This window comes from Bemisia tabaci, unplaced genomic scaffold (assembly GCF_918797505.1).
Source record: "Bemisia tabaci unplaced genomic scaffold, PGI_BMITA_v3".
NCBI lineage: Eukaryota > Metazoa > Arthropoda > Insecta > Hemiptera > Aleyrodidae > Bemisia > Bemisia tabaci.
The window spans coordinates 65,943-93,109 of record NW_027311774.1 but is presented as its reverse complement, the minus strand read 5'-3'; the positions used below and the strand labels follow the sequence as shown (position 1 = coordinate 93,109).

Genomic DNA, 27,167 nt, shown 5'->3' with positions numbered 1-27,167 from the left:
TTTTAGATCCCCCCCCCCCCTTGAGGCAACTCATAAGGCTAGCTTGACCACCCCCCCCCCCTGAATAATTACGTAAGGCTGGCCAGACTCCCCTTTTCTATTGTTTAAATGCATAATTTAATGAAAAAATGGTGTTGAAACAAATCGGTAATGTTTTAAACGCTACTAATGGCTGGCAGGAGATCATAAAGAATAACAGTTGTTTGGAAAAAACAACCAGTTTTTAAATTCAAAAAGTTCAGAAAAAATTACATTTAACAAAAAAAAACATGAAACGTCTAAAAAACGATATTTGGACTAGTCGGTCTTTAAATTAACGAAATGTGGAAGAAATAAAATCTCAAAAAGTAAAATTTTGACGAACCAAAGGTTTTTTCCCTCCTTCTCGATAATAAGCGTTTGGCTTACGTAAGGCAGCGCTTGATACCCCCTCCCCACCGTAAAGGCGCCTCTTGACCCCCCCCCTCCCCCAGTGCCTTATGTAGTTTGTGAACGGCCCCTATTTTATACTTACGGAAAACGTCAAAATTCGAATAAATGTCACTGTTGCTTTTTTATTTGTAACTGTATGAATCACCTATTTTCGCCCACCCGTTTCGAACCGATAACTTTTTTAAAAAATGCTCCACCCTAACGTCACAGTTGGTATCGATTGTATCGAATTGAATCCAAACAATCAAAGGTAACCTTACATTGACCAACCCCCTCCCATTTTTGAATAGAACGCAATAAAATGAATAAAAAATGTTCAGTACAACTTTTGCCTACGTAGCCAAATTTTCGATAAAAATCGTTCCAAAGGGCCAAAAATGGCAAAAATTCGATAAATTGCCACGCTTAAAGTTCAAGAAAGAGGGGTACAACTTTTATATTGACATACGTTACAGCTCTTATCTATATATACAACATATCAAAAAATTACAGTTGTACCTGGATTCCCACGATGTGAAAATTGACCGGGATATCGATTTTAGCGGCCTTTTTTTACTTGACGGTAGCTGTTTAGAATGTTTCTCGACCTTTGTCACCCTCTATGGGTGTGTACTATATGTATTTTTCTACGTACTTTTCATATCTGGCCATAAAAATGGCTTCCTGTGAATTTTAAAAGGCATAACGGTCCATTGTCGCCAATTTTCACCACTTTTTAGGGGTTTTTTCAAGTTTACCTGTGTGAAACTTAATTTAATCTAAAAACCGTGTACATTTTCGTAAAACGTAAAAAATACATAAAAATGTGATTCGTAACTTTTCCCTACGTTGCCAAATGTTCGAGAAAAATCGTCCTGAGGCGCCAAAAATGCCAAAAATTGGGTTAATCATCACGTAGAAGGTTAGGAAAAAGGTAGAACTTATCTTTTGTATGTACAGGTTTTCTCTATGTCTTTGTAAAAATTTACCTAGTATTAAGTTATTAGGTAATTGTCTTAGTAGTTAGTTAATTTTATTCTAAGCTTAATCTAGTTCTCATATACCCATCTTTTTCACCCTCACTTCATTTCATTAATTGGCTAACTCTAAGATATCTATTTACTCATTATAATGTAACAGTGCTAAATTTGTGTAACAAAGATGTGCTAAATAAATAATAAAAAAAAAATAATCAAAAAAAAGAAAAAGGTAGGGAAAAGTTACGAATCACACTATTATGCATTATTTTACGTTTACGTTTTACGAAAATGTACACGGTTTTTAGATTAAATTAAGTTTCACACAGGTAAACTTGAAAAAACCCCTGAAAAGTGGTGAAAATTGGCGACAATGGACCGTTATGCTTTTTAAAATTCACAGGAAGCCATTTTTATGGCCAGATATGAAAAGTACGTAGAAAAATACATATAGTACACACCCATAGAGGGTGACAAAGGTCGAGAAACATTCTAAACAGCTACCTTCAAGTAAAAAAAGGCCGCTAAAATCGATATCCCGGTCAATTTTCACATCGTGGGAATCCAGGTACAACTGTAATTTTTTGATATGTTGTATATATAGATAAGAGCTGTAACGTATGTCAATATAAAAGTTGTACCCCTCTTTCTTGAACTTTAAGCGTGGCAATTTATCGAATTTTTGCCATTTTTGGCCCTTTGGAACGATTTTTATCGAAAATTTGGCTACGTAGGCAAAAGTTGTACTGAACATTTTTTATTCATTTTATTGCGTTCTTTTCAACAACGTATACGGTTTTTAGTTTGAATTGATTTCTGCGTGTGTAAAATTGAAAACACCCCTAAAAATTTTAGGGGGGCCAAAAAGTAGCCTCCTTTGACCTAGGAATATCCCCCAAGTTTCAAATCTTTACCTCAATTAGGTAAAAAGTTAGAGGGGGTGGAAGGGACTTTTGGATCACCCTGTATATGTGATAAAAAATATATATATTTCAAAAAGGAACATATATATGATAAAAAAAATATATATGAAAAAAAATGTATATTCAGTAAATGGACAGACGGCGTTCCATAGGAAACTAGCAGTGGCGTAACGGGCGCCCCCGCAGACCCTGCTATGCGGGGGGGCCCAAGCGCCTAGGGGGCCCTCGGCCGCCGGAATTTTTTTTTTCTCTCTCTCTTTAATGCTTTAGCTTTGGTTTCAAACTTTGGGCCTTTACTTACCGAGATGCGGCTTCTTCCTCTGATTTTTATTGTTAGCTCAGGGTTTTTCATACTTCTTTTGGACTGTTCCTAATTTTTTTTTTGCTAGAGGGCCCCTGCCTTCCAATGTCCACTCAGTGATTACTAAAAATTTTCTCCTTCTTGTCACTTTTCATAGGTATTTCGGGCTTTGGGTGGCCCATGAATCTAAAGGGCCCACAAAGCCCTTGGGGGCCCTTCAATTCTTGGGCCTGCATGGGCCCCTCTGTAGATCCTTGGGCCTGGGCTGGGCCCCCGCCACCCTTTAGATCCTTGATCCTTTAGGGGCCCCATTTAATCGGACACGGGATCCGGGACGGTGAGGGGAGAGGCATTCCAAGTCCAAGTCCGTGATTTGAAATGTCTCTAGCCCAAAACGGGAAGGGGTGAGGGAAGTAGAGGGGCAGAACAGGGGATAATTTTGGAATTTTATCGACATGGTGGGGAGGGGGGGGGGCTAGAAAAAATTTTGCAGGGGGGCCCAGCGGAAGTCCGTTACGCTACTGGAAACTAGAGTGGCTGAGGACTGGCCTAAATCAAGGTGGCTCTCGTGGACATTTTTGCCTTTCTGAAACTGCTTCATCCCGTCAACTCAATCATACAGGAACGTTCAATGATTTAAAACACTGTCTTTGAAACAAATGTTTTTTCAAACTGCGTGAATCATCTCTAAATTATCACGTTTGATGTTTATGGTATAGTAGTAATAGTGAGGTTATGTTAGATTGTTTGGATCCGATTCCTTACAATCAATCTGACCGTGACGTGGCACTAATAGCGTCTATATCCGCTATTAGTGGCGACGTAATCATAGGGCTTCTCCATTATATCGAATTGGATCCGAGCAATAACAGTGGCGTAACCTCTTTCAATTCAATGTGAATAAATCGAAATATATCGCTTTTTTGTGACGTGCCGCTAATAGCGTCTATAGATTCAGCCCGCTGTTTGTTTGTATACTTCTTGGATTACCACATGCGGCAGAGATACCTCGCTGGCACGCGAGGTCAAAAGTGTCGCCATCGCTAGACGGATAGAATGGACGCCATCTTGGATTACCCGAGCGATGTGCGTTTAAATCAAAAATGGAGCTCAAAATACGGAAGTTTGAACTCATATTTCGTGGGTTAATGTATTGCTTGAATAAAATCGGTGGAAATGCCTGTATGAACTATGTGCACTCTCTAGTTTTCAAAAATGCAAGAATTACAAATTACTGAACAAGCTCATGTCGAGGTATATGGAAAATAACCACGAAAGTCTGAGGAGCCACAAAGAAACGGGACGGCTGGTAATATTCTAAAATGGCGGTCAGTAGCCGGAACAAAATGGACGGTTAAACTTGCGTGTCGATATTCTTCTGTTTTCAACAAAACTATGAATAGGTACCTAGTCATGCCAAACGGAAAGCGCGTAGCTGCAAAGATATACCACGAAAATCAGAGCGATCGTTGAGCAAAGGGGATGAGACGCTAATTCAGGCGCTTATTTTTAGGCAAAGTAGCCAACTTGACTTCAGTCTCGAACGTCCCTTGTATTAGACCCGTTCAAAAATAATTCTAAAAAATTTCATCGTAGGTAAATTAGAGCCACCAAATAATGAGAAAATAACGAAAAGCAATTAACGGCGGTCATCTTGGGAAATCTTACGGGTCCATATGATAGATACGGTTTGCGTTTCGATTTATTTTCGTTCTTGCCTTAACTTGCATATTTTCAAAGTCTCATACTGGTAGCCTAAAATGAAATAGGTACCCCAACCCTTAGCGCGACCCCATCAGGAGTTCTCGCTTTGAAATTTACGAATTTTTCAAGCGTTGTCTAAAACAGTCAACTTAACGAGGATTTTGACGCGTTCGTTCAATTCTAAATTGAACAGGTCATGCTACTAGAGATAAGCAGGAATATCTGGACAGACAAACAGGAGTGGATACCTGCTGAGACGGAAAGAACCAGTAGAACAAGTTGGAGTTGTGCGCCTTGTCGATGTTGAAGAACCCTGAGTAGCTCTCAATTTCCTCCTCGTAGTTGGGAAGCTTGACGCGGCTTAACCTGCGAGCCTCCTCGATTTCGCCGTTCTCCAGGAGTGAAGTCAAGATGAGGGGATCCCCTGACTTGAGCACCGGTGGCTCCGGTTGCCAAAAGGGGTAGGCATCCCGGAAGAATAACCGCCGTAGGTCTTCCGGGCCGGACGGAGGTCGAGACTGGAACTCCTGCAAGACGTCGGCAGGCGTGAGGGGGTCGTTCGCCTTCGAGGACTTGGGGAACTTGACCGAGAGTGACCCGGCCACGCTGGCGAAGAATAGTGGGAGATGTAGAAGCCACATTATAACTGGACCAAGACGCGGACGCGGGCTGTTGACAACTGGAGTCTCCTACGCTTGCTAGCTGCATGTTCACATTTTCCGCTTCGTACAACTTCAGGTTTAGTCTGAGGCCCGCGGGCGTTGACACCTCTGTTGCCGCTCTTGCGCTTGCAAGACGCTCGCACCTCCTTTCGATTAATCTTCCCGTAAATATGAAGAATATAACACTGAACAGGCACAAGGGGGTGAACCCGCATTGGTTCCCGTAGCTTTCCCCCTTAGTCCGAATGGGTTCCCAGATGAACCAATTAAAACCCTGGTTCATGCTGGTTCCCGATTCAAAATGTCCCTTGTCCGAACTATGGTTCCCTGCGGGTGAATTCGTTTTTTGCAAGAAGCGGCAACTGCGCTAGGCAAACGGCGGAGGACTGGCTGTAACGAAAAGGAGGCGCGCCTGAAAAAAGCATTATCATTTTTTTAATCATAAATCATAAAAGATCATTTATTTGAAAATCCTATGCTAGCCAACTGATTTGACAATGATGACGTAGACTAATAGATTGTAAACAAAATACCTCAATAGCTGATAACCTTTCAGGTACCAATACTGCGTTCTGTGTTCATGTTGCTGTTTCATATATCAGGGAACCTCCGGTTGAGCTAAAGTGAAGTGTGTGACTTTCATTTCTTTTTTAATTTCCCTTTTTAGTGCTTGATGTTTACTTTACTTTTCTCACTCGAGTTTTATATAATGGAAAATATTTACGATGAGAATGAAAAGAGTTAAAGATTGTGCAAAATTACAAGTTTGGAATCCAGAAGAAAATGGCTGGTGATAGTGAGCGATGGACGTGTGCAAAACGAGGATGCAAAGCGTATCGAAAAATTGAAGGAACATATCCTCTGCTCTCCTGAAATGTTTAGAAACCTGGATCATTTTTTGAAATTTGTCTTTATGAATCAGGCACTATTTTTTTTCATTTTTACAACATTTTTAACCATGCCTATCTTTTTAGTAGACAGTCCTAAGCCTGTCAAAATGGGAAGGGAAATGTTAGCACTTGAACAAGCAGTGTTGCAATTTTGAATTAAACAATTTTAAATTACGAATTTACAGATGGGAACCAATTCGGCAACTCCCACACAAGGATAGAGTTCTTCGATTAATTGATTAATCGATTAATGCAAGTTCTGCAAAGATTCGGACGGAAGAATTCTGCGATCGATTAACAATCGAATCGAACTAAAATTACTCCATTGATTGATCATTTAATCGAAAAGGTTAAATACATCTTTTGAAACAGTTCGTCTTTAAAATACCAACTTGAGCTCTGAGATGCCCGCTGGGGTTCCCAAATGTACCTAGTTCAGCATTTTGAGGTCCATTTCACCAGCCCCCCCACTTCCACAAAAAAATATGAAAAATATGCCATCGTTTTGTAAGTGTTTTGTAACGTTTTGTAAGTCTAAAAAAAAATTTTGTAAGTCACTCCAAATGGTTCAAATGAATAACTTCATTTTGGGGGGGCTGGAGAAATAGTACTCCCCCCCCCCCACTTTACGATCGATAAATTCTGACAACGTCAACGTTTTGTAACGTTTTGTAAGTCCAAAAGAAAATTTTGTAACTCAATTTTTAGGGGGGGTACGGCTACCCAAAATTTTGGGGCCAGCCCCCCCACTATACGATCGATAGATTCTGACAACGCCATCGTTTTGTAAGTGTTTTGTAACGTTTTGTAAGTCCAAAAGAAAATTTTGTAACTCAATTTTTAGGGGGGATACGGCTACCCAAGATTTTGGGGCCAGCCCCCCCACTTTACGATCGATAGATTCTGACAACGCCAACGTTTTGTCAGTGTTTTGTAACGATTTGTAAGTCCAAAAGAAAATTTTGTGACTCAATTTTTAGGGGGAGTACGGCTACCCAAAATTATCAGGGTCAATCGCACCCGCGTTCAAATATCCCGCGCAAAGACCACCGGATCTCGCCCGGATCTTTCTCGTTCCGTGCCATGTTGCCGCAGCCTTTCAACCTTTCCGACCGTTTCAGTGGGACAGAGATAAATCGTGTTCCTACGCTGCTTAGGGTTACATTAGGTCAGGTTATAGATTTTCTTCCCCGATTTTTGTTCTCGCGGTTTTGAGAGAAGCGTATATTATTCAGCTAAAATCAAGAGGGGTCAGGTCGTTTACATTTCATGGGCACTTGAGAATCCGGTTGTTTCGCTTTAGACAGGAGATGGACCAATGAACATGGTCTGCATTAAATAATTAACGGCACTTATATTCTCTTCAAAATTTATTGTAAAAAATGATGCACATAACGAGAGGTTCGGAAAGCAACCGCTGAACGGGATACTCTTTAGTTTTTTAAGTCAAATCAGATGATGGTTCAACGGTAGGTACAAATGATCTCATTTATATTTTTGCCCTGAAAATAATGTTAACCGTGAGCACTTATTTCTTCTTCAGTTGCTCATTTCTGGACTCCACGTCGTGCGATTCGTTGTATACTTGAAATTTTGAAGTTGGAACGTGTTGCGTTGTGTTTCAATTTATACCGTGTATCTATATTATACAACTACAAGGAAAATCTTGGAAGCACTATTTCTGACGAACTGCCGGACCGATAAGGATGATGTTTACATGTATGTCATCTGTAGTAGATGTAGATGTGCAAAAAATTATGAAACCCCGAACTTTTAATGTTGTAGAGCTTTTAAAGCTCATGTCACTTAAGTCCAATGTTAATAGCGTGAGAGATATGTCGTTTCCGCTGGAAACGTCAAGGTGTGGGATTCTACCTGAGTGACTCGAATAAACAATAAAACAATGGAAAAGCTCGTGAAGGGCTCCTCATTCGAAGAGTTGAGGAACGGTGCATCGCTCAGGGTTCAAGGTTCAAGGTCCAAGGTATAAGGTTTAACTCAATTTTTCCTGCGTTCTTCCGGCTTCGATTTACGGCATTGGTCAATTTACTTGACTGCTGAATTTCAATTAATATTTACAGCAGATACAAAGTGAGAAGGCAAGCACTGCGTCGCGTCGGGTCGGACCAAATATTATTAACTCTTAACGGTCGAAATCCTATTTTTTTTTTTTTTTTTTTTTTTAATTAAGTATTTAACAATATTACATTACATCATCATTATTTACAAATCTGAGTGTTACGTCAAAAATTTTGAAATCGATGCAGCTCGAACACAAAATGGTGTATTAAAATGGAAGAACATTTTTGCCTATACATAAGCGTACAGAGCCCGCGAGGCGCCCTCCCGGGGGTTGGGCCGCGTAGCGGTCAGGGGGCAGGGCCCCCTAGTGCTGTATAGAGGTCTATTGTATGACGGATCCAGGTCAGGGTTAGTTTTCCTTAAAATTTTTTGAGGGTAGGTCGGTAGCTTCCTCCCAAGAGAAGAAAACCAATATTTAAAAAATCACTTTCCTCTAGGACCTTATTTTGTTACATTTTTAGTATTATAATCTAAAATCACTCAGAGAAAACAATCACTGTCATTCCTAGGCGGAACCGGACACTTAAAATCTGGGAAGGAAGCGGGAGGCCAGCGGAGCTTCCTTCAGAAAATTGTCGAAATTTAAATGAGTCTAATATACAGGGTGATCCAAATGGCCCTTCCACCCCCTGTAACTTCTTACCTTATAGAAGTAATGATTTGAAACTTAAAGGATGTGCCTAGGTAAAAATGAGCTACTATCGCCCTTCCCGGTTTAAGGGGACCTCGGAAGGGGAGAGGGAGGGAACGGACCCGAACTTTTCGTTCAAAAGAGAAGACCATATTCGCGATACCTCGTTCGAAAGAACATAATTAAAGAAAACTTTTTGCGCAAATCCATAGTCATTTCCTCAGAATGTTTCAAAATGGCGGCCTGTTAAAGTTCAAAATGGCCGAAAATTGGCACCGGTTTTTCGTCCATGAATTTGCGCGAAAATCAGCGACAAAGAGTATTTTGCCACGAGAATAACGAATTTGACGTCAGATTTTTTTTTTTTTTTTTTTTTTTAAAACCAAAATTTTCGAAATGGCGGCCGGATTAAGTTCAAAACGGCCGTAAATTGCCAACTCGGTTTTTTGCTAATGGATTTGCTTGAAACTTGTAGCCCAGAGGTATATTGACATGAGATTAACAAATTTGGAATTTGATTTCTAACGTAAAACGATTAAAAAAACCATACAATATTTTCTCACAGTTAGAAGGTAACGCCTTTACATATTTATTGTATCACAAGAAGCACCTAAAAAGCACCCAACGCTTCTTATGATACGGTGAGTATGTAAAGGGGTTACCATTCAGTTGTGAGAAATCATAGCACGGTACTTTGACAGTATTCTCAGGCGGTATAATACCTCCATGACCGCTTCTCAGGCCAAACAACTACAGCAAAACCTCAGAGAAACCATTAAAAACTCGACAAGAAAATTTTTCCCACGTTTATCTTATAATTCACTTTAACAACCAAAATTTGCCTCAATACGGGCCTCGTAGGCCTCAATTAGTCCTTCTAGGGGTAGACGCGAAACACAAATTGCAGTCTAAAAAAAATTTTCGAATATTTTTTTTTCGAGAATTATGTTTTTAAGCGTTTCTGTAGAGCTATTTGTGAAGGACAGCCTTTTCGGTCGATTACAACCAATGTGCTCCGAAAAATAAAAAGCCGTCGGGCCCCGTAGATCCGGTTAGTCATCTAAGGGTTAAAGAACCGGAGCTCTCCATTCTGCGGTTTGCGAGTTTTCCAGAAATATTACTCAAGAATAAGACGACCTTCGTTCCTACATGCCTAATTTTGTTTTTCACCAATGATAAACTTAAATTGGACTACATTTTGCAATTTGGAACTGTAAATTCCAGCCCGGTTCAAAAACAATGTATTTGCCATTAGTTTCCCCATGCATATGAGTGTTTTTTCAGATGAGACAGAATTTATAGTTCCAAATTGCAAAATGCAGTCTAATTACTCCTTGAAACAGTTCGTTGCTTCCCACCGCTTTTTCTCGTGAGCTACACATAGAAGACTATTGCATCGTCAATATTTATCAGTTTTACAGGGTAGGTGTCCAAACTTTTGAAGGTCATATACCCAGCAATTTCTACCTTTCAATATTTGGGCGAATCGGGATCCGTCAAACAATAGACCTCTATACAGTATACACGGTATAAATTGAAACACCACGCAACGCGTTCCAACTTCAAAATTTCAAGTATACAACGAATCGCACGACGTGGAGTCCAGAAATGAGCAACTGAAGAAGAAATAAGTGCTCACAGTTAACATTATTTTCAGGGCAAAAATATAAATGAGATCATTTGTACCGTTGAACCATCATCTGATTTGACTTAAAAAACTAAAGAGTATCCCGTTCAGCGGTTGCTTTCCGAACCTCTCGTTGTGTGCATCATTTTTTACAATAAATTTTGAAGAGGAAATAAGTGCCGTTAATTATTTAATGCAGACCATGTTCATTGGTCCATCTCCTGTCTAAAGCGAAACAACCGGATTTTCAAGTGCCCATGAAATGTAAACGACCTGACCCCTCTTGATTTTAGCTGAATAATATACGCTTCTCTCAAAACCGCGAGAACAAAAATCGGGGAAGAAAATCTATAACCTGACCTAATGTAACCCTAAGCAGCGTAGGAACACGATTTATCTCTGTCCCACTGAAACGGTCGGAAAGGTTGAAAGGCTGCGGCAACATGGCACGGAACGAGAAAGATCCGGGCGAGATCCGGTGGTTTTTGCGCGGGATATTTGATACGGGTGCGATTGACCCTGATAATTTTGGGTAGCCGTACTCCCCCTAAAAATTGAGTCACAAAATTTTCTTTTGGACTTACAAATCGTTACAAAACACTGACAAAACGTTGGCGTTGTCAGAATCTATCGATCGTAAAGTGGGGGGGCTGGCCCCAAAATCTTGGGTAGCCGTACCCCCCCTAAAAATTGAGTTACAAAATTTTCTTTTGGACTTACAAAACGTTACAAAACACTTACAAAACGTTGGCGTTGTCAGAATCTATCGATCGTAAAGTGGGGGGGCTGGCCCCAAAATCTTGGGTAGCCGTATCCCCCCTAAAAATTGAGTTACAAAATTTTCTTTTGGACTTACAAAACGTTATAAAACACTTACAAAACGATGGCGTTGTCAGAATCTATCGATCGTATAGTGGGGGGGCTGGCCCCAAAATTTTGGGTAGCCGTACCACCCCTAAAAATTGAGTTACAAAATTTTCTTTTGGACTTACAAATCGTTACAAAACACTTACAAAACGTTGGCGTTGTCAGAATCTATCGATCGTAAAGTGGGGGGGCTGGCCCCAAAATTTTGGGTAGCCGTATCCCCCCTAAAAATTGAGTTACAAATTTTCTTTTGGACTTACAAAACGTTACAAAACACTTACAAAACGTTGACGTTGTCAGAATTTATCGATCGCGAAGTGGGGGGGGGGGGTACTATTTCTCCAGCCCCCCCCCCCAAAATGAAGTTATCCATTTGAACCATTTGGAGTGACTTACAAAATTTTTTTTTAGACTTACAAAACGTTACAAAACACTTACAAAACGATGGCATATTTATCATATTTTTTTGTGGTAGTGGGGGGGGGGGGCTGGTGAAATGGACCTAGCATTTTGTGTCAAAGAGGTTGTCCCATTTTCCATGGGAAATGGCCGCAAGAGCTTTTCCATCCATACTTTCAGGAATCATAACGTATCATCGGAGAAGCCTAAATCCGGTGTCATTTCTCGTCTAGCCCCCCAAGGGAAGGGGGGCAGGGGGTCAAAGGTCAAACGCTCCGACCGCCCCAACTTTTGAACGAATTGTCGGATCAACTTGATCTTGGGCTCAAATGAAAGTTCTTGACAAGACCTTTCATTTGATGTATAGTAGTGTCTATTTTGGGTAATTTTTCAAAGTAAAAAAAATCATTTTTTGATTTTTTAAGCCCAAAAAATTCAGTTTTTCGGGGCTTTCTCTAGTTAGGCACGCATGAATCATTAGAAAAAACTAATTTAAATGAAAGCCCTTGATTCAAGCTTTAAAACAAGCTATCGTTGAACTTGGGAAAATTAATGGTTCAAAAGTTATGACCGTTCAAAGTTGGCGTGGCGCGCTATTTTCGAAGCGCGCGGAGTGTATACTTCGCCTGCCACTCCTCCCTACCTTTCCCCCTGGGGGCCGCTTCAGTTGATAACGGATACAGAAAGGTCCAAAGCTCCTTCCACCTAAAGAATGACCAGTCATTAGTCTTAAATTACTTTTATTTCTAACGAAAAAAGGGAAATAAAAATAAATTAAATGCTAATAAACGATAAGACGCTGGCATACATTATTTTTTCGCCTCCCCCCCCCCTCCATAATTTAATATTTAATAGCCAAATCAACCTTCTTTTACCACAAAATACAATCAAAAGCTGTAGATAATATTCATAGAGTGTGGTACGCAACTAACCAACCAGCACTTGAAACTCGCATTTACTACTGAATATCTCTCCCTCACCTCTCTCCGATCTATTTCCCTCTCATCAAGATTTACCTGCACGGGAAAAATTAGATACCGTAATGATGATAGGCTTGATTTGGTTACATCAAATATTAAATCACGGAGGGGGGGGGGCGAAAAAATAATGTATGCCAGCGTCTTATCGTTTATTCGCATTTAACTTATTTTTATTTCCCTTTTTTCGTTAAAAATAAAAGTAATTTAACAGTAATGACTGGTCATTCTTTAGGTGGAAGGAACTTTGGACCTTTCTGTATCCGTTATCAACTAAAGCGGGCCCGAGGGGGAAAGGTAAATTACTTTTATTTCTAACGAAAAAAGGGATATAAAATTAAATTAAATGCTAATAAACGATAAGACGCTGGCATACATTATTTTTTCGTCCCCCCCTCCATGATTTAATATTTGATGTAGCCAAATCAAGCCTATCATCATTACGGTATCTAATTTTTCTTTTAAATCTTGATGACAGGGAAATAGATCGGAGAGAGGTGAGGGAGAGATATTCGGTAGTAAATGCGAGTATCAAGTACTGGTCGGCTAGTTGCGTACCACACTCTATGAATATTATCTACAGCTTTTGATTGTATTTTGTGGTAAAAGAAGGTTGATTTGGCTATTAAATATTAAATTATGGAGGGGGGGGGGGAGGCGAAAAAATAATGTATGCCAGCGTCTTATCGTTTATTAGCATTTAATTTATTTTTATTTCCCTTTTTTCGTTAGAAATAAAAGTAATTTAAGACTAATGACTGGTCATTCTTTAGGTGGAAGGAGCTTTGAACCTTTCTGTATCCGTTATCAACTGAAGCGGCCCCCAGGGGGAAAGGTAGGGAGGAGTGGCAGGCGAAGTATACACTCCGCGCGCTTCGAAAATAGCGCGCCACGCCAACTTTTGAACGGTCATAACTTTTAAACCATTCATTTCCCCAAGTTCAACGATAGCTTGTTTTAAAGCTTGGATCAAGGGCTTTCATTTAAATTAGTTTTTGTAATGATTCATGCGTGCCAAATCAGAGAAAACCCCGAAAAACTGAATTTTTTGGGCTTAAAAAATCAAAAAATGATTTTTTTTACTTTGAAAAATACCAAAAATAGACACTACTATACATCAAATGAAAGGTCTTGGGTCATTCCACCCCTAGGTAACCCGGGGGGTATTTTTTTCCTCTCCAAATGACCGAACGATATTTATTTTTGGACTCCTTAATAGGTACTCCTTGTTTTTGGAAATATATGGGGTTTACCTCCGTTTTGTTTTTTTCTCTCGTAATTTTTACGTGTCTTGTAACCCCGTTGCTTAGCATCATCCTACTTTAAAAAGAGTGACAGTTTGGTACCGTAATATGGGGTGAATGGGGACAGTTTTTTATACAAATACACGTCTGTGGCCTACTGATTTCGAGAATTCGGGTTTTTTTTTTTTTTTTTTTTTTTTTTTTTAACAGGAAGATGTGACCTTGTAAGACCTTTACTTTCCCCCAAAATTTTGATGATACGAAAATTTTAACTTTTTCAATTTTGTTGTTTTACCTACTGTCCTTACTCAGCCTCCACTGGGGTGAATAGGGGCACCAGCAGATTTCAATGTAAATAAAGCGTTGTTCCCATTCTGCTAACTGGAGAATGGATGAAGACACTACCTGAGTTTTAAAAAAAAAGTGAAATTCGAATCTGAATTGGAAAAACATGTCTTTAATTAACAAAAATTAAATAGTAAGAAGCAAACAGACAATTATCCTTTACGCCCCGATCATTGTGAGATCTGGAAGATAAATTCCTCAATTAAAACAGGGCAGTATTCAAAAGCCTCAGAATATGAAATAGGTACATAAAAGTATTCCAAAGGATGTGATAAGAGGCGGAAAATTTCAAAGAAAGCCCCTCCCCAGTGCCTGAAGCTATGATACTCAGACTCCTAACTGCTCATTTTTTGGAGAAAAATATTTTTTAAACCACCTAAATATCGAGCAAATTTCATCATTTTTGGTGATGAGCAAGGTAACTAATGATGTCAAAATGTGATAACCTAAAAAAAAACTTTTCTTTAATTCGTGATCCACTTGCATGGGACGTTATCACACTTGTTTTACCGTTTTTTTTTCAAGGTCTGGTTTTGAGGTTATGTTGACATTTTATGTTTTCACTAAACAACACCGATCACACCGGTTGAGTAAAGAGAATGCCAAACTATGCATTTTCGAGAAAAAACGAGTTCTGTAGGTGCCAAACTTACCAAGTTATGACTGAAGAACGGAAATAAATCAAAATCGTCCCTATTCACCCGCCTGTCCCTATTCACCCCATATTACGGTAGCAATGTTTTCTGGTGTTCCCGCCAAAACCAAGTTTCAGGTTAAGCCGACATCGGTTGGTCCAGTGGTTAGCGCAACTGATCACAGACCTAGATGTCCCGGGTTCGAATCCCGGCCTCGGTGGCAAGATTTGATGGTCTCAGATCTTGTCACCGTGGAGTGGCATGGATGTTTCTCTTCGTTTCTTCCTTTGTACTTCCGTTTCTACTGTTGTTGTAATCTTCCCATCATTTAGCGGTGGCTGTTTGTCTACACGACTAAGGCCAATGAACTATACCTAGAGTGCGAAAGCTCTCAAAAAAAAAAAAAAAAAAAAAAAGTTTCAGGTTATGTTTGCAGTTGTCAAGAAACTAGTTCAATGTGCTCCTGCAAAGTTTCGATTTTTAAGAGTAATTACTGTACAGGGTGAGCGAAAAGTCCCCGACCCCCCCTCTAACTTTTGAACGAATTGAGCTAGGGAAATGAAACTTTGGGGATGTTCCTATCTCAAAGGGGACCATCTTTTGGGGGGGTCAACATTTTGGTCCCCCCCTCAGGGGGGGACGGGGGCCCCCCAACTTTTTTTTTTCAAATAGCAACCCCTATCTTGTGATACCTCATTCGAAAGAGCATAAAAAACTAAGAATTTTGGCGCAAACCGCAGATCAATATCTTAATTTTTGACCGAGTTATGATAGGTCAAAGGTCAACTTTGACCTATTTTCAAAAAATCATAACTCCGGTTCAAATTATCGTAAAGGAAAAAATAAAACGGGAAAATTTACCAAATTGTGTCCGCTTTTAAGTAAAAATTGCAAAAATCACTTCGATTTAATTTTAAGGGGGGGCTCGGACCCCCAAATACGTCAATTCAAAGGTCATTCAATTTTCCCGCGAAATAAGCCAATTTCCCCTGGATTTGCCTCCACATTATCTCAGTAAGGTCAAAATCAGTTCAACATTACGTTGGCAAGTCCCCAAATTTCGGGAAAAGTTAAAAAAAATGATATTTAAACGGTCAAATTTAATTACCTTAAATATCATTTTTTTTTAACTTTTCCCGAAATTTGGGGACTTGCCAACGTAATGTTGAACTGATTTTGACCTTACTGAGATAATGTGGAGGCAAATCCAGGGGAAATTGGCTTATTTCGCGGGAAAATTGAATGACCTTTGAATTGACGTATTTGGGGGTCCGAGCCCCCCCTTAAAATTAAATCGAAGTGATTTTTGCAATTTTTACTTAAAAGCGGACACAATTTGGTAAATTTTCCCGTTTTATTTTTTCCTTTACGATAATTTGAACCGGAGTTATGATTTTTTGAAAATAGGTCAAAGTTGACCTTTGACCTATCATAACTCGGTCAAAAATTAAGATATTGATCTGCGGTTTGCGCCAAAATTCTTAGTTTTTTATGCTCTTTCGAATGAGGTATCACAAGATAGGGGTTGCTATTTGAAAAAAAAAAGTTGGGGGGCCCCCGTCCCCCCCTGAGGGGGGGACCAAAATGTTGACCCCCCCAAAAGATGGTCCCCTTTGAGATAGGAACATCCCCAAAGTTTCATTTCCCTAGCTCAATTCGTTCAAAAGTTAGAGGGGGGGTCGGGGACTTTTCGCTCACCCTGTATATTATATGTAACTTTCAAAAATTAGTGTACTGACTGTCACACCCGCTACGCAAAACATGGGTTTTTAAATGTAACTATTTTAATTCATGTCATTTTGAGATGCCAATTTTTTCCGTACGTCTTCAAGTCAAGTACAGCTTTGGAGTATTTTTCCAAAATTTTTATTTCAATAATTGATGGGCCAAAAAGCGTAACAGGTGTGACACGTTACGAATGTGACCAATGAGAGGAGGCTTCAATTATGCAGATGTTGCCTCACTTCTCACCATTTTTTCTAAGGCTATCACAAGAAATACACTCATATGCACAATTAGAGATTATGTATACATCTAATAAGAGAGAGATAGCCAACTTTTATGCCATATTTCAGTATTTAAAGTGAATACACCTTATATCTCAAAAGGACTTCGAATAGAACTCGTTGAACTCTCTCCGATTTGATTGAAATATGTTCACTTTACTATAGGCCCAGACCTACCGTACCAGGGTTTTTTTTTGGTTGATTTGGGTCATGCGAGGTCCAGGACCGCGGGGACGAAAGAGGATTCCTGGGTTACCCGAAGAAAAGCCCTGGGACGGTAGGTCTGAGCCACCCTGTAGAAAAATGTAGTTTTGGCATGTTCTACATTAAAATGCGTCAAATTGCTGTTTGATTTACTGCTTAGGATTGCCTACAATAAGAGTATGAGAAGAAAAGTAAGTTTTTTAACTTTTAAACTCTCTCAGAAATAATGGACCTCAGAGAGACAATCTGTCACACCCGTTACGTCACACCCGTTACGTCACACCCGTAACGCAAACGGTAGGTCTGGGCCACCTTGTAGAAAAATGTAGTTTTGGCATGTTCTACATTAAAATGCGTCAAATTGTTGATTGATTTACTGCTTAGGGTTGCCTACAATAAGAGTATGAGAAAAAAAGTAAGTTTTTCAATTTTTAAACTCTCTCAGAAATGATGAACCTCAGAGAGACAATCTGTCACACCCGTTACGTCACACCCGTTACGCAAACTTTCCCATTTTTCAAGGAAAGGAAAAAAGATAATTGAAAACGGATCATCGGCAGTTGAAGCAAAAACCCTTGGCTTCATCATATAATTTAATCAGATGTTTACATTCATAAAATTTGCTGAGTCTCCACTTTACACTCACTGAGGAAAAACTCACTTCCAAAATTGGTAACACCCGTTACGCAGCCTTTTAATTTTTTCTGAGGAATGGAACAAAGTAAAAACAATTTCTGATAAACTGAAATGATCCGGTTGGTGCTGATCTTTCAGGCTGTGCAGACGTGTTTTGTGGTGCGCTCGTGAGACGGAAAAGCATTTGTTCGGCTCGCGGTCCGCGCACATGACAACAACATTGTTCGTTCGCTGTGTGTTAACCTGGCAGTTTCCGTAACTGGAAAGCGCTGCTCGGAGGCGTTTGTTTAACAATTTCGAGTAAGCCCGGGCGGAAAACCAGTGCTGTTTATATAAACAATTGCTCGCGGGTCACGCTACTTCGCTCCAGATCGATAGATCGAAGATCGATCTTGGCAGTCGACCAGCGACTTTAGTCGATATCGAAGACTCCGGACTGCGAGACGCAGTGACGCAGTGCCGCGGCGCGTAATACCCGTGCTCGCGGGACGTCGCAGCGGCCGTCGCTACGTTTCTTTTGGCGGGAAAAGGCGTTTAAGTCACTGGGCTGAGTCTTAGACGACAGCTGTTCCAACCTAATAAGTGGAGTAATAGAATGAGAGAGATAGAGGGGGGGCCACCAACCCCCCCGCAGCAAAACGGTGGTGATGGTGGGGGGAGCACCATTTTCCACAGTCTAAATGAAACTAATTTTAGCTCCGTGAACTCGACGGACTTCCAGAATGGCTTAGCCGGAAATGGAAATGCCCACTCCTCGTGGGTGTATGGACATGATGAAGATAGCAATTACCGGACTGCTAATGAAAATTCTGGAAATCTCTACCGGACAGCGCGAGGTGAGAATATGAGGACCTTCTTGGAAAACGAAAGAGCCATTGCTGCGGCAGCTGTAGAGGGCTTAAACAAAGCTACGCAAGGGAGGGTCCATGAGCAACTTTCTCCCTTTAGAGAACGGGCGAGAAGTGAATCTAGAAACACGCGAGTGGAGGAAGTCAGAGGGCTCATAGATGTTGCAGGTACACTGTTCGCAGGCTCAGGTCGCCCCCTCTTTACGGGATATGACAAACGCGGATCCTTTAGCTCGTACCATGACGATCGGGGAATGAGAAGAAGTTCCTCCATGACTGGTTTAAGTATGCAAAAGCATATACATCACCATCATCATCATGTTGGTCTCCCGCAACCCAAAAGTGGCGAGACAAATGAGGAGAAAGAGGAGCAACCTAGACCCGATACGCCAGACTTGTCATTGTATGGGCTCGATGCCCAGCTGAGCGCAGTGCCGACTCAAACGCGCGCTGAAGCTGAGATCGAAGCAGCTGGCTGCAAGGACTTGAGAACTCAGGGATTTTATTATGTAAAGATTAAAAATAAAAAAGGGAAACGATATATCGAAGATGTGAGAAACATGCGGGCTTGGTGCAAGCTGCTAAGACCTCAGATGTTTGACAAATTCAAGCAGCTTGGATGGCTTGATACGGACAACGAAGAGAAGGGTCTGCACGCCATAGTACGGGACCTGACGAAAGTGGAAGTGTTGCTGTACTTTAAACTGCTAAATATTATGCCAGGAAGATCAAACAAGAAGTTGTCTCCCGCGGCCTCTGTCGCCAGCCATTTAAATATTAGCGCGGAACAATTAGTGAAGTTACAGGACGCTGAGAGAGGCGAATCAGAAGGGGTCACAGCGTCTGTGACAGGTAGCCGGACGAGGGTTGAAGCTACTGCTCCCCCTCCACCTCCATCTTATGAAGACGCGAGGCGGCTCCCTGGGACAGCCGCGAGTGTACAAACAGCGGCACTGTACCCAAAGCTCGACAATTTGGATGATGAAGGAGATGAAACCAACGGGAAACTGGAGTTCAACTCGAAAATTAAGCTCGATCGACCAACGCAGTTCACCCTCGGACGCATCGAGAGTAATCAAAGTCGGCCTGAGAGTATATTGCCTAATATTACAGTTACACCGGCTACACCACCCACCAACTTTACAGCCGAGAGGTGGCCTAGAAGGGTGGAGACTGTACAGCCACCTATGGCCAGATTGCGGCGGACATTCCTTCAAGAAGACGAACAGCAATGGTTAGTGATCGATAAAGTACACGAAGCACTTAGACACAAAGTGCCCATTGAGAAGGTCGCAAAACTCCTGGCCTGTACGTACGATATCACCACCTGCACACCAGAGGAGACTTGGGGTATGTTAAGGGACGCAGAGGACGCCCAGCTGCAATGGATCGTAAGTGCTCTGGTTCTTGCTGAAGAGAGAATACCATGGGAAGAGCTGTCCACGGGGATCAAGGGAGAGCCGCTTAGAAGGTTATACTGCGAAGGGGTTGAAGATGAAGACCCCGGATATGGGAGACAACCAAAGCCCGTACAAGAAGAAAGCACAAGCTCGCAAATTAATCCCCAGTCACCACATAAACCCAGTCAGGGAACTGGCATGTGGAGGGATCCCCAAAGGGGTGGGCAATGGGTACCTCTCTCATCGGCCAGGAGACAACTGAGTCGTAGCATCTCGGGGATGGCGTCCCCCACGGGCGGGACCAGCGCGACGAATCCATTCGAGGTGGTGACACCTCAGTCGACGCCAACCAACAAAAGGCCGCGACCGGAGGATTTGCTTAATGACAAAAGTAAAAAGGTGGCACATGAGGAAGACCTTAAGGACATCTTCAAGAAACTTAGACCGACTTTGGAAGTTCTAGAACAGGAAATTCGAAGCTTACTCCAGACCGAGAAATTAAAGCATATCAGCGAGGATGAACTAACGTCAAACCTTCGGAGGATGTTGGTGCACACGGAATCTGCGACTAGGAAAAGCACCAGGCTGGAAGAGGCAATAACCAGCTGCGCTTACCTAAACGAGGAAAACGAGGAGCTAAGACACACCTTGAGAGTGAAAGAGGAGGAAATAAAAGAATTGAAGAGGCGCATAGATAATTCAGAACTCCCTCGCGGAGATCTACTACGTGTGCTCGAAGGAGTTGCGGATGAGATGTGGGGAAAGCTTGTTAGGCAACCATGGCCGGGAGAAGGTTTCAAGGCGACAAAGGTGATCACCCGTGAGGATTATGAGGGAACCGGTAATATGGTGATTGTGATATCCGATGATGACACGGATGGGACGGACCAGGTCAAAGCCCTAAACTTACCCAGGGGCGCTAAATCAGCCATTGAGAATGATGAACTTACTGTCGGCAGCTATGCAAAGATCGTAAGCACAGAGATGACCCATGTCAACGGTAAAGCGAAGCGCTTGGATACAACCACTTATGTAGTCAAAATTAGATACGACCCCGATAATATGGAAGATACCACATGTGAAATGATCGAAGCTATGAGGAGGGTCTTTATGGACATGCCACAACTAGACTTCGTTTGTTGCACAAGATTAAGAGGCTTGCAATCGGAGATACGGAAGGTAGTTGAGCTACAAGGGCGGAAAACTAACAATACAAACGCTGTGTGGTTTGGACTTAAAAAGAAGAGAGAAACAACTAACAAGGAGAATGAAGAGAATCTTCCCATTCCAATACCGAAGCCACGACAAAAGTTGGGACAACAAGATGAGGCAAAATCCTTCGCTAGAGTAGTGGGGAAATCGGGGAGAGAGGAATTCCCCTCGCTTGGAAACCGTGACAGGACAGGAAGTGCCGTTAAACAAACACACAGAGCAGAAGAAACAAGAAAGGCTCAAGCTCAAGCTCCTAAACGCCCAACGGTGGTAGTCTCTATGGGAGGGCGCTCATATGGCGATATAGTGAAAGCTGTGAGAGGATGTATCGGTACCCTAGGTGCAAAGATTGTTGATGCGAAGATGCAAGCAGGCGCAAAAGACCCGCAATATCAATTGATAATCAACAATATGGAGGATGCTATCAAGATAAGGGATAAGCTGACGGTGTCGAAAATAATAGCAACGAGCCGACAACCGCTAGTACGCCTGGTAATAGCAGGGGTCGATGAAACCTTAACCGAGCAGGAGATAAAGGAGGAGCTCTCATTGAGCGGACTTGAGATGCGCAATATTCGGTCGTTCCCACCAAACCGGTGGGGGAAAAAGTTAGTTTTCTGCGACGTTACAGATGGCAAGAAGGCAAGAGAGATCTTAAAGAAAGGGCGAGTCAGTATCGGATACGCAAATTGCACGGTCAGATTGTATGTTGGAACAAACACTTGTTACCGATGCCACGAAGAAGGACACCACCAGAGGGAATGTAAAAGTTTGCAAAACTACAGTAAATGCTGCAGAAGGTGCAAACAAGAGGGCCACTTCGTGGTGAACTGTACACAGGATCAGACGCAAAACAGTCAAGGAAACCAAAACAGCGAAGGGAGGGCCCAACCGATAGAGATCGATGACTGAGCACCGTTTACAGCCAAACTGGATCCCCCCACGCAGGCAAACCCGTCAGTTAGATGCTGAGATAACCGCGGGGGGCTCAGCACTGCCAGGAACTGTAACCCCGATCTTTTTGAAATGCGAGCATAAGGTTGAAATTATCAGATGTGACATTTGTTACACATTAGAGTATTACTCCGACAAAAGTCGTTTGTTTTGCTCACATAATGAAAAGTTCTATAAATGTACCATTTGTAAGACCCTACAGGTCCCATTTCTTAGAACCCCGGACGGCAGAGATATCCTACCTCAATTCCGTGCAGAATTTAACAAAACTACAGCTAGCACGTGTATTATCGAGATAGACTCGATGAGACTGAACGATCAGGCGCAGAGTGGGGCTACACTCAAACTGAAAGGAAATGCCCGTGTTCGAGTACACAAAGGAAAGCCTAATCATGGAAGCACGAATCTGATAATTTCGAATGTCAACAGATCAGAATACAGCAGGTTATTAATTGAACAGACTGCGGCGGAACAATCAGCGCTCCTAGTTTGTCTATTGGAGCCCAACGAATTCTTTGGAAGAAGATATAGGAGTGCCGGTGGAGCAACGGATAAGTCTGAGAAATGCCCGGATATGCTGATTAGAGGCCCAATAACGACAGCGAAAAACGTGACAAACGGATGTATTCTCACGAAAATTGAAGACACTTATGTATTTCTCTGTTACTTTCCGCCGAGCCTCAGCGACCATGAATTTCAAGGAAAACTAGACAAAATTATGGAGGAAATTATGACTAGCAAGCTATCGAATTACGTCATAGCAGGAGACCTCAACGGAAGATCTGAGAAATGGGGTGACAAGACATCAAACAAAAGAGGTGACATGCTATTAGAATGGATTTTGATGCTAGGACTTTGCATATTGAATGAAGGTTCTACACCCACATTTATCGGAGGCAGAGGAGATTCGATACCGGACGTTGCCTTTGCGTCGCCCACCGCGGCCTGTGCGGTTAAATGGGAACGGATGGACGAATACGTGAGTGACCATGCTTCTATGCTGCTCAGATTTGTGCAAAGAGACAACAAAAAGGAAAAGCAGAAAACTCAGGAAGATCTAACACCTTACCAGAGAGTGAAGCTTACGAGAACTCAATTGGAAGAATTAGAAAAAGTAATTGCCAGAGATCAGTGTAAGCTTAGGACAGCCTTGGCCCCGCTAGAGGACTCAAGTATTGAAGAATGGGTTAATACAGTTACCAGATTTACTTTAGATTGTATGTCAGAAATAGCACCCGTCAATAAAGCCGGCAAAGCCAGAAATCTGAGCTGGAAGCCGAAGATATGGTGGAATGACACTATAGCAGGACTCAGAAAAACTAGTGGCCAGCTCAGACGGAAATTGACAGCTGCTAGGAGAAGAGTCAATCCGGATCCTGCAGAAGTGGATCTGATATGGCGAGAGTATGTTTCAACTACAGGCAAGCTTAACACAGAGATCAGACTAGCTAAAAAAGAAGCGTGGAAGAAACTGTTGGCAGAGCTCGATAATGATATTTGGGGAAAGGGATATAAGATAGCTAAAAATAACTTCGGGCAACTCATGGACCGTGTTCTGACGATTGAAGAACAACTGGAACAAGCTGACGAACTATTCCCGATCAGGCCGGTAACCGAATGGAAGTGTAAGCAAAGAGAAGGTCACGGTAAGGATATGGACCCGCCGTGTCCCCCTCCATCAGATTTTACTGAGGAAGAGCTTTTTACGGCGGTAAATTCAATGCGCTCTGGAAAGGCTCCAGGATTAGATGGTGTTCCGACGGAAGTTGTTAAAATCATGTACCGTGTACTCCCAGCAGAATTGTTAAAAATGTATAACAACATTTTCCATGCCAAACGATTTCCCGAAAGCTGGAAGAAGGCTAGGCTCGCTTTATTTACTAAGCCAGGTAAACCAGGGAAATACAGGCCTCTCTGTATGCTTGATGTTTACAGCAAAATTTACGAGAAATTGCTAGCAAAAAGACTTGAAGAGACCATGCTGCCGTTGAGTGATAACCAGTACGGCTTCAGAAAAGGGAGGAGTACGGTCCAAGCGATCCAAAGAGTTTTCGACGCGGTACAACAGAATATAAAAAAAGACAAAAAGGAAAGGAAAAACATCGCCATTGTGGCTTTAGATGTTAAAAATGCATTCAACACTGTGTCATGGAGTGAAGTCACGGGGGCACTTAGAAAGAAGAAAGTTCCGGAGTATTACATCGAAATTATAGAAGATTACTTTACCGGAAAAGGCATCTCAGTGTCCGGAGTATGGAGGAAAATTTACTGTGGAGTAGCGCAGGGCTCCTGCCTATCCCCATTACTATGGGACATAGTATACGACCCCATTGTTGACAAAAAACCAAGACCAGGAGTTGAGAAAATCGCATACGCGGATGATCTTTCACAGTTGGGCAAGGCGGACAGCAGAGTAGAACTAGCATGGAACTTGAATCGGGACTCTAACGAAATTGCGGACGACCTAAAGAAGATAGACCTTGACCTGGCTCCTGAAAAAACAGAGGCCCTCCTCCTTCATTGCAAAACCAAAAAGGACAGACAAGTGTGTTTCAAGATTTGTGACCCCATCATAAAACCTGCGAAAGAATTAAACCATCTTGGTGTATGGCTAGATGAAAACCTCAAGATGACTGCGCATATAAACAAGACATGTGAGAAAATAAAAAAAGCCTCGTGGAAAATGATACCGCTGATGCCACTCAAGGGAGGACCAAGATCGTCAAGGAGGAAAAATTATTTTAACGTGCTTCTCTCCATATTGTTCTACGCCATCTCGGTTTGGGGTCACGTGTTTCAGAAGAAAACAGTCAGAGAGAAAATTACAAAGACTCTTAGGCCCATGAAAATAAGGATCGCAATGGCATACAGGACGGTTGGAAATGACGCCCTAGACGTTATCACGGGAATTGCCCCAGTACATCTGCTCGTGAGAGAAAGAATGGAAATGCAAACAACAAGAAAGGACAGGAAGACATTAAAGGAAGAGCTGCTGGACGCTTGGCAAAGCGAGTGGACAGAGTTAGGGAAGCAGGAAAAGGCAAAATGTAAATGGACCAGGAGAATAATAAAAGACATCAAGAGATGGCACGACCGCTCTCATGGAGAATTGAACTTTCAACTAACTCAGCTGCTCAGTGGACATGGCGGATTCGGAAGATATCTCTATAATATAGGGAAATTATCAGATGACAAAGTGCCTACTGTGTGGAGGGCTACAGGACAACGCGGAGCACGCTTACTTCGCGTGCAGTAAGATCATGGAGGAACGAGTTGCGCTGGAAGTGGAACTGGGAAGCACCCTTAACCCGGACAACCTAGTAGACATCATGCTGGAGAACAGAGAGAACTGGAAACGCATAAACAACTACGTGCAACACATTTTTGAAAAACGAGCGAAGGAGTTTGAGGTTCAAAAGCTAAGGGAACGAATGATACTACAGTGAAAGTGTGCGTAAAGCAGCGGACAATTTGTTTGTTATATTTTTGATGCCCCGACTAAGGGGCTCATTAAAAAGTAGTACTTTCTCCTGTGGGTGCTAAAGAGGCGTATTGAGTATTGCCTATCATCTTTGTCCAATTCGCTGGGTCAAAATGATAGGCTATTTTTGCGCAGGGGATCCTTCTCTGGATTTTGGGTATGGCGAACCCACGCACCCAAGCTGGCTGAATTACGCCTCTTTTCGTAGGGCAGTCACTCTTGAGATCCTGACAGGTATGGCAACGTCTGTCAGTAGTGGTGCGTCGGGGACGGGTTGTCGCCGAGTGGAGGCGCTTGCTCGGTGGGGATCCGTCCAGGGCGCACCACAAGCCAGTAGTAGTAGCCTTGATGCTCAATTTCCTGGCAGCCAGGGGTTTTTAGGGTGGTATGTTCACCGACGCCTTTGCATACCCCTGCTAAAAATGTTCCATGTGGATTCACGTGGAAATGACCCGATTTCCATGTGATTTCATGGAAATCGTCTGACTTCCATGTCCTTCGACATGGAAATCATAACGTTTCCATGAAACTCACATGGAAACCAAGTCATTTCCATCAAGCCGTCATGGAAATGAAAACATTTCCTTGTGAGCTCGACATGGAACTCATAACACTTCCATGCAACTCACACGGAAACCAAGTCATTTCCATCAAGCCTTCATGGAATTGAAAATCCCCTTCTCAGTTCGGCATGGAAATAAAAATTGCGGATTTAAACATGAATTTCGCGGCTTTAAAATCTTTCAATTTGTGGGCAATTCTAAACTGGACATACGCTCCGACATGCGCAACATGCGAAAATTACACATCGGAGCGTGAGTGTCGCGTTTGAAGCATAACTACGATGTTGAAGGCGCTCCGCAAGGTGCGCGCCAAGGAATTATACTCGGTAAACGGTTCAAACCAGAGATGCAAGATTTTATATGTAACTTCATAAAATGAAATTTCGTGAATTCCAATCATTTTTGAAAACTTCTGTGCTATGGGCTCATTATGACATGAAAAGGAAAAATCTTAAGTTTTGGAAGGGGGGGGGGGGGGGGAATGAAGGGAAAAAGGAAAAAACCGAAAGAAGAGCTATACGATCATTGTTGCGGGTTGCATTAGCAGTCAAATTTTTTCTTCTCAGGCGTATGTTTAGAAAGGAGGTGAAGAAGATCCCCATATCAGGGTGATCGAAAAAAGTCTCAATTTTGGTCATCACTTAAGTACTTTTTCATCAGAAGGTAGTGTTTAGCATGTTATGTTTTTATCTTCAGTTAATAAATCCTCTAAATTTTTTTGTAAAGAATTTGAAAAGAATTGCTGGAACCAATTTTTTTTAATGATATGATTTCGATCTCAGCCCCTGAAAATCAAGTACCTGAAATTTTATGAAGCTCAATAATTAAAAAAATGTGCCAAAATGTATGATGGATAAAAGCTTAGTGTGTACTTACATCTACACTCAAGTGAAAGCAATAATAAGCACAATAATTTTAAAAAGTACATGGTGTACTCAAAGCTCCTTGATGAAAATTAGGGCCACCCTTTCAGACATACTTTGTGGGCAGGCCATCTATGACGGCCATGGGAACTTGTTTGACGGGTATATGTCAGTATGTAATGGGCCTGTTGCAAACTTTTGCTAGAGCAAAAATAAGAGTTGTTTCTTATAGCTAATGCCTCAAAAATCACGATGAGCGCATCGGCAAAGTCTGAAATGCACTCATAACTTCACAATCTGCGTAAGAAATTTGCGTTTTTTTAAG

The 27,167-nt window shown here is 41.9% G+C and overlaps 1 protein-coding gene across 1 annotated transcript in view; it reads right to left on the bottom strand.

The window, feature by feature from the left end:
- Positions 1-3,115: 3,115 nt before the first annotated feature.
- LOC109040894 (uncharacterized) overlaps positions 3,116-27,167 on the bottom strand; it is a 33,008-nt gene continuing 8,956 nt past the window's right edge. The window contains exon 2 of the mRNA XM_072305926.1: positions 3,116-5,390. Coding sequence (XP_072162027.1) covers positions 4,511-4,957 — 447 coding nt within the window. The 5' untranslated portion in view covers positions 4,958-5,390 and the 3' untranslated portion in view covers positions 3,116-4,510. The remainder of the gene's footprint in view (positions 5,391-27,167) is intronic.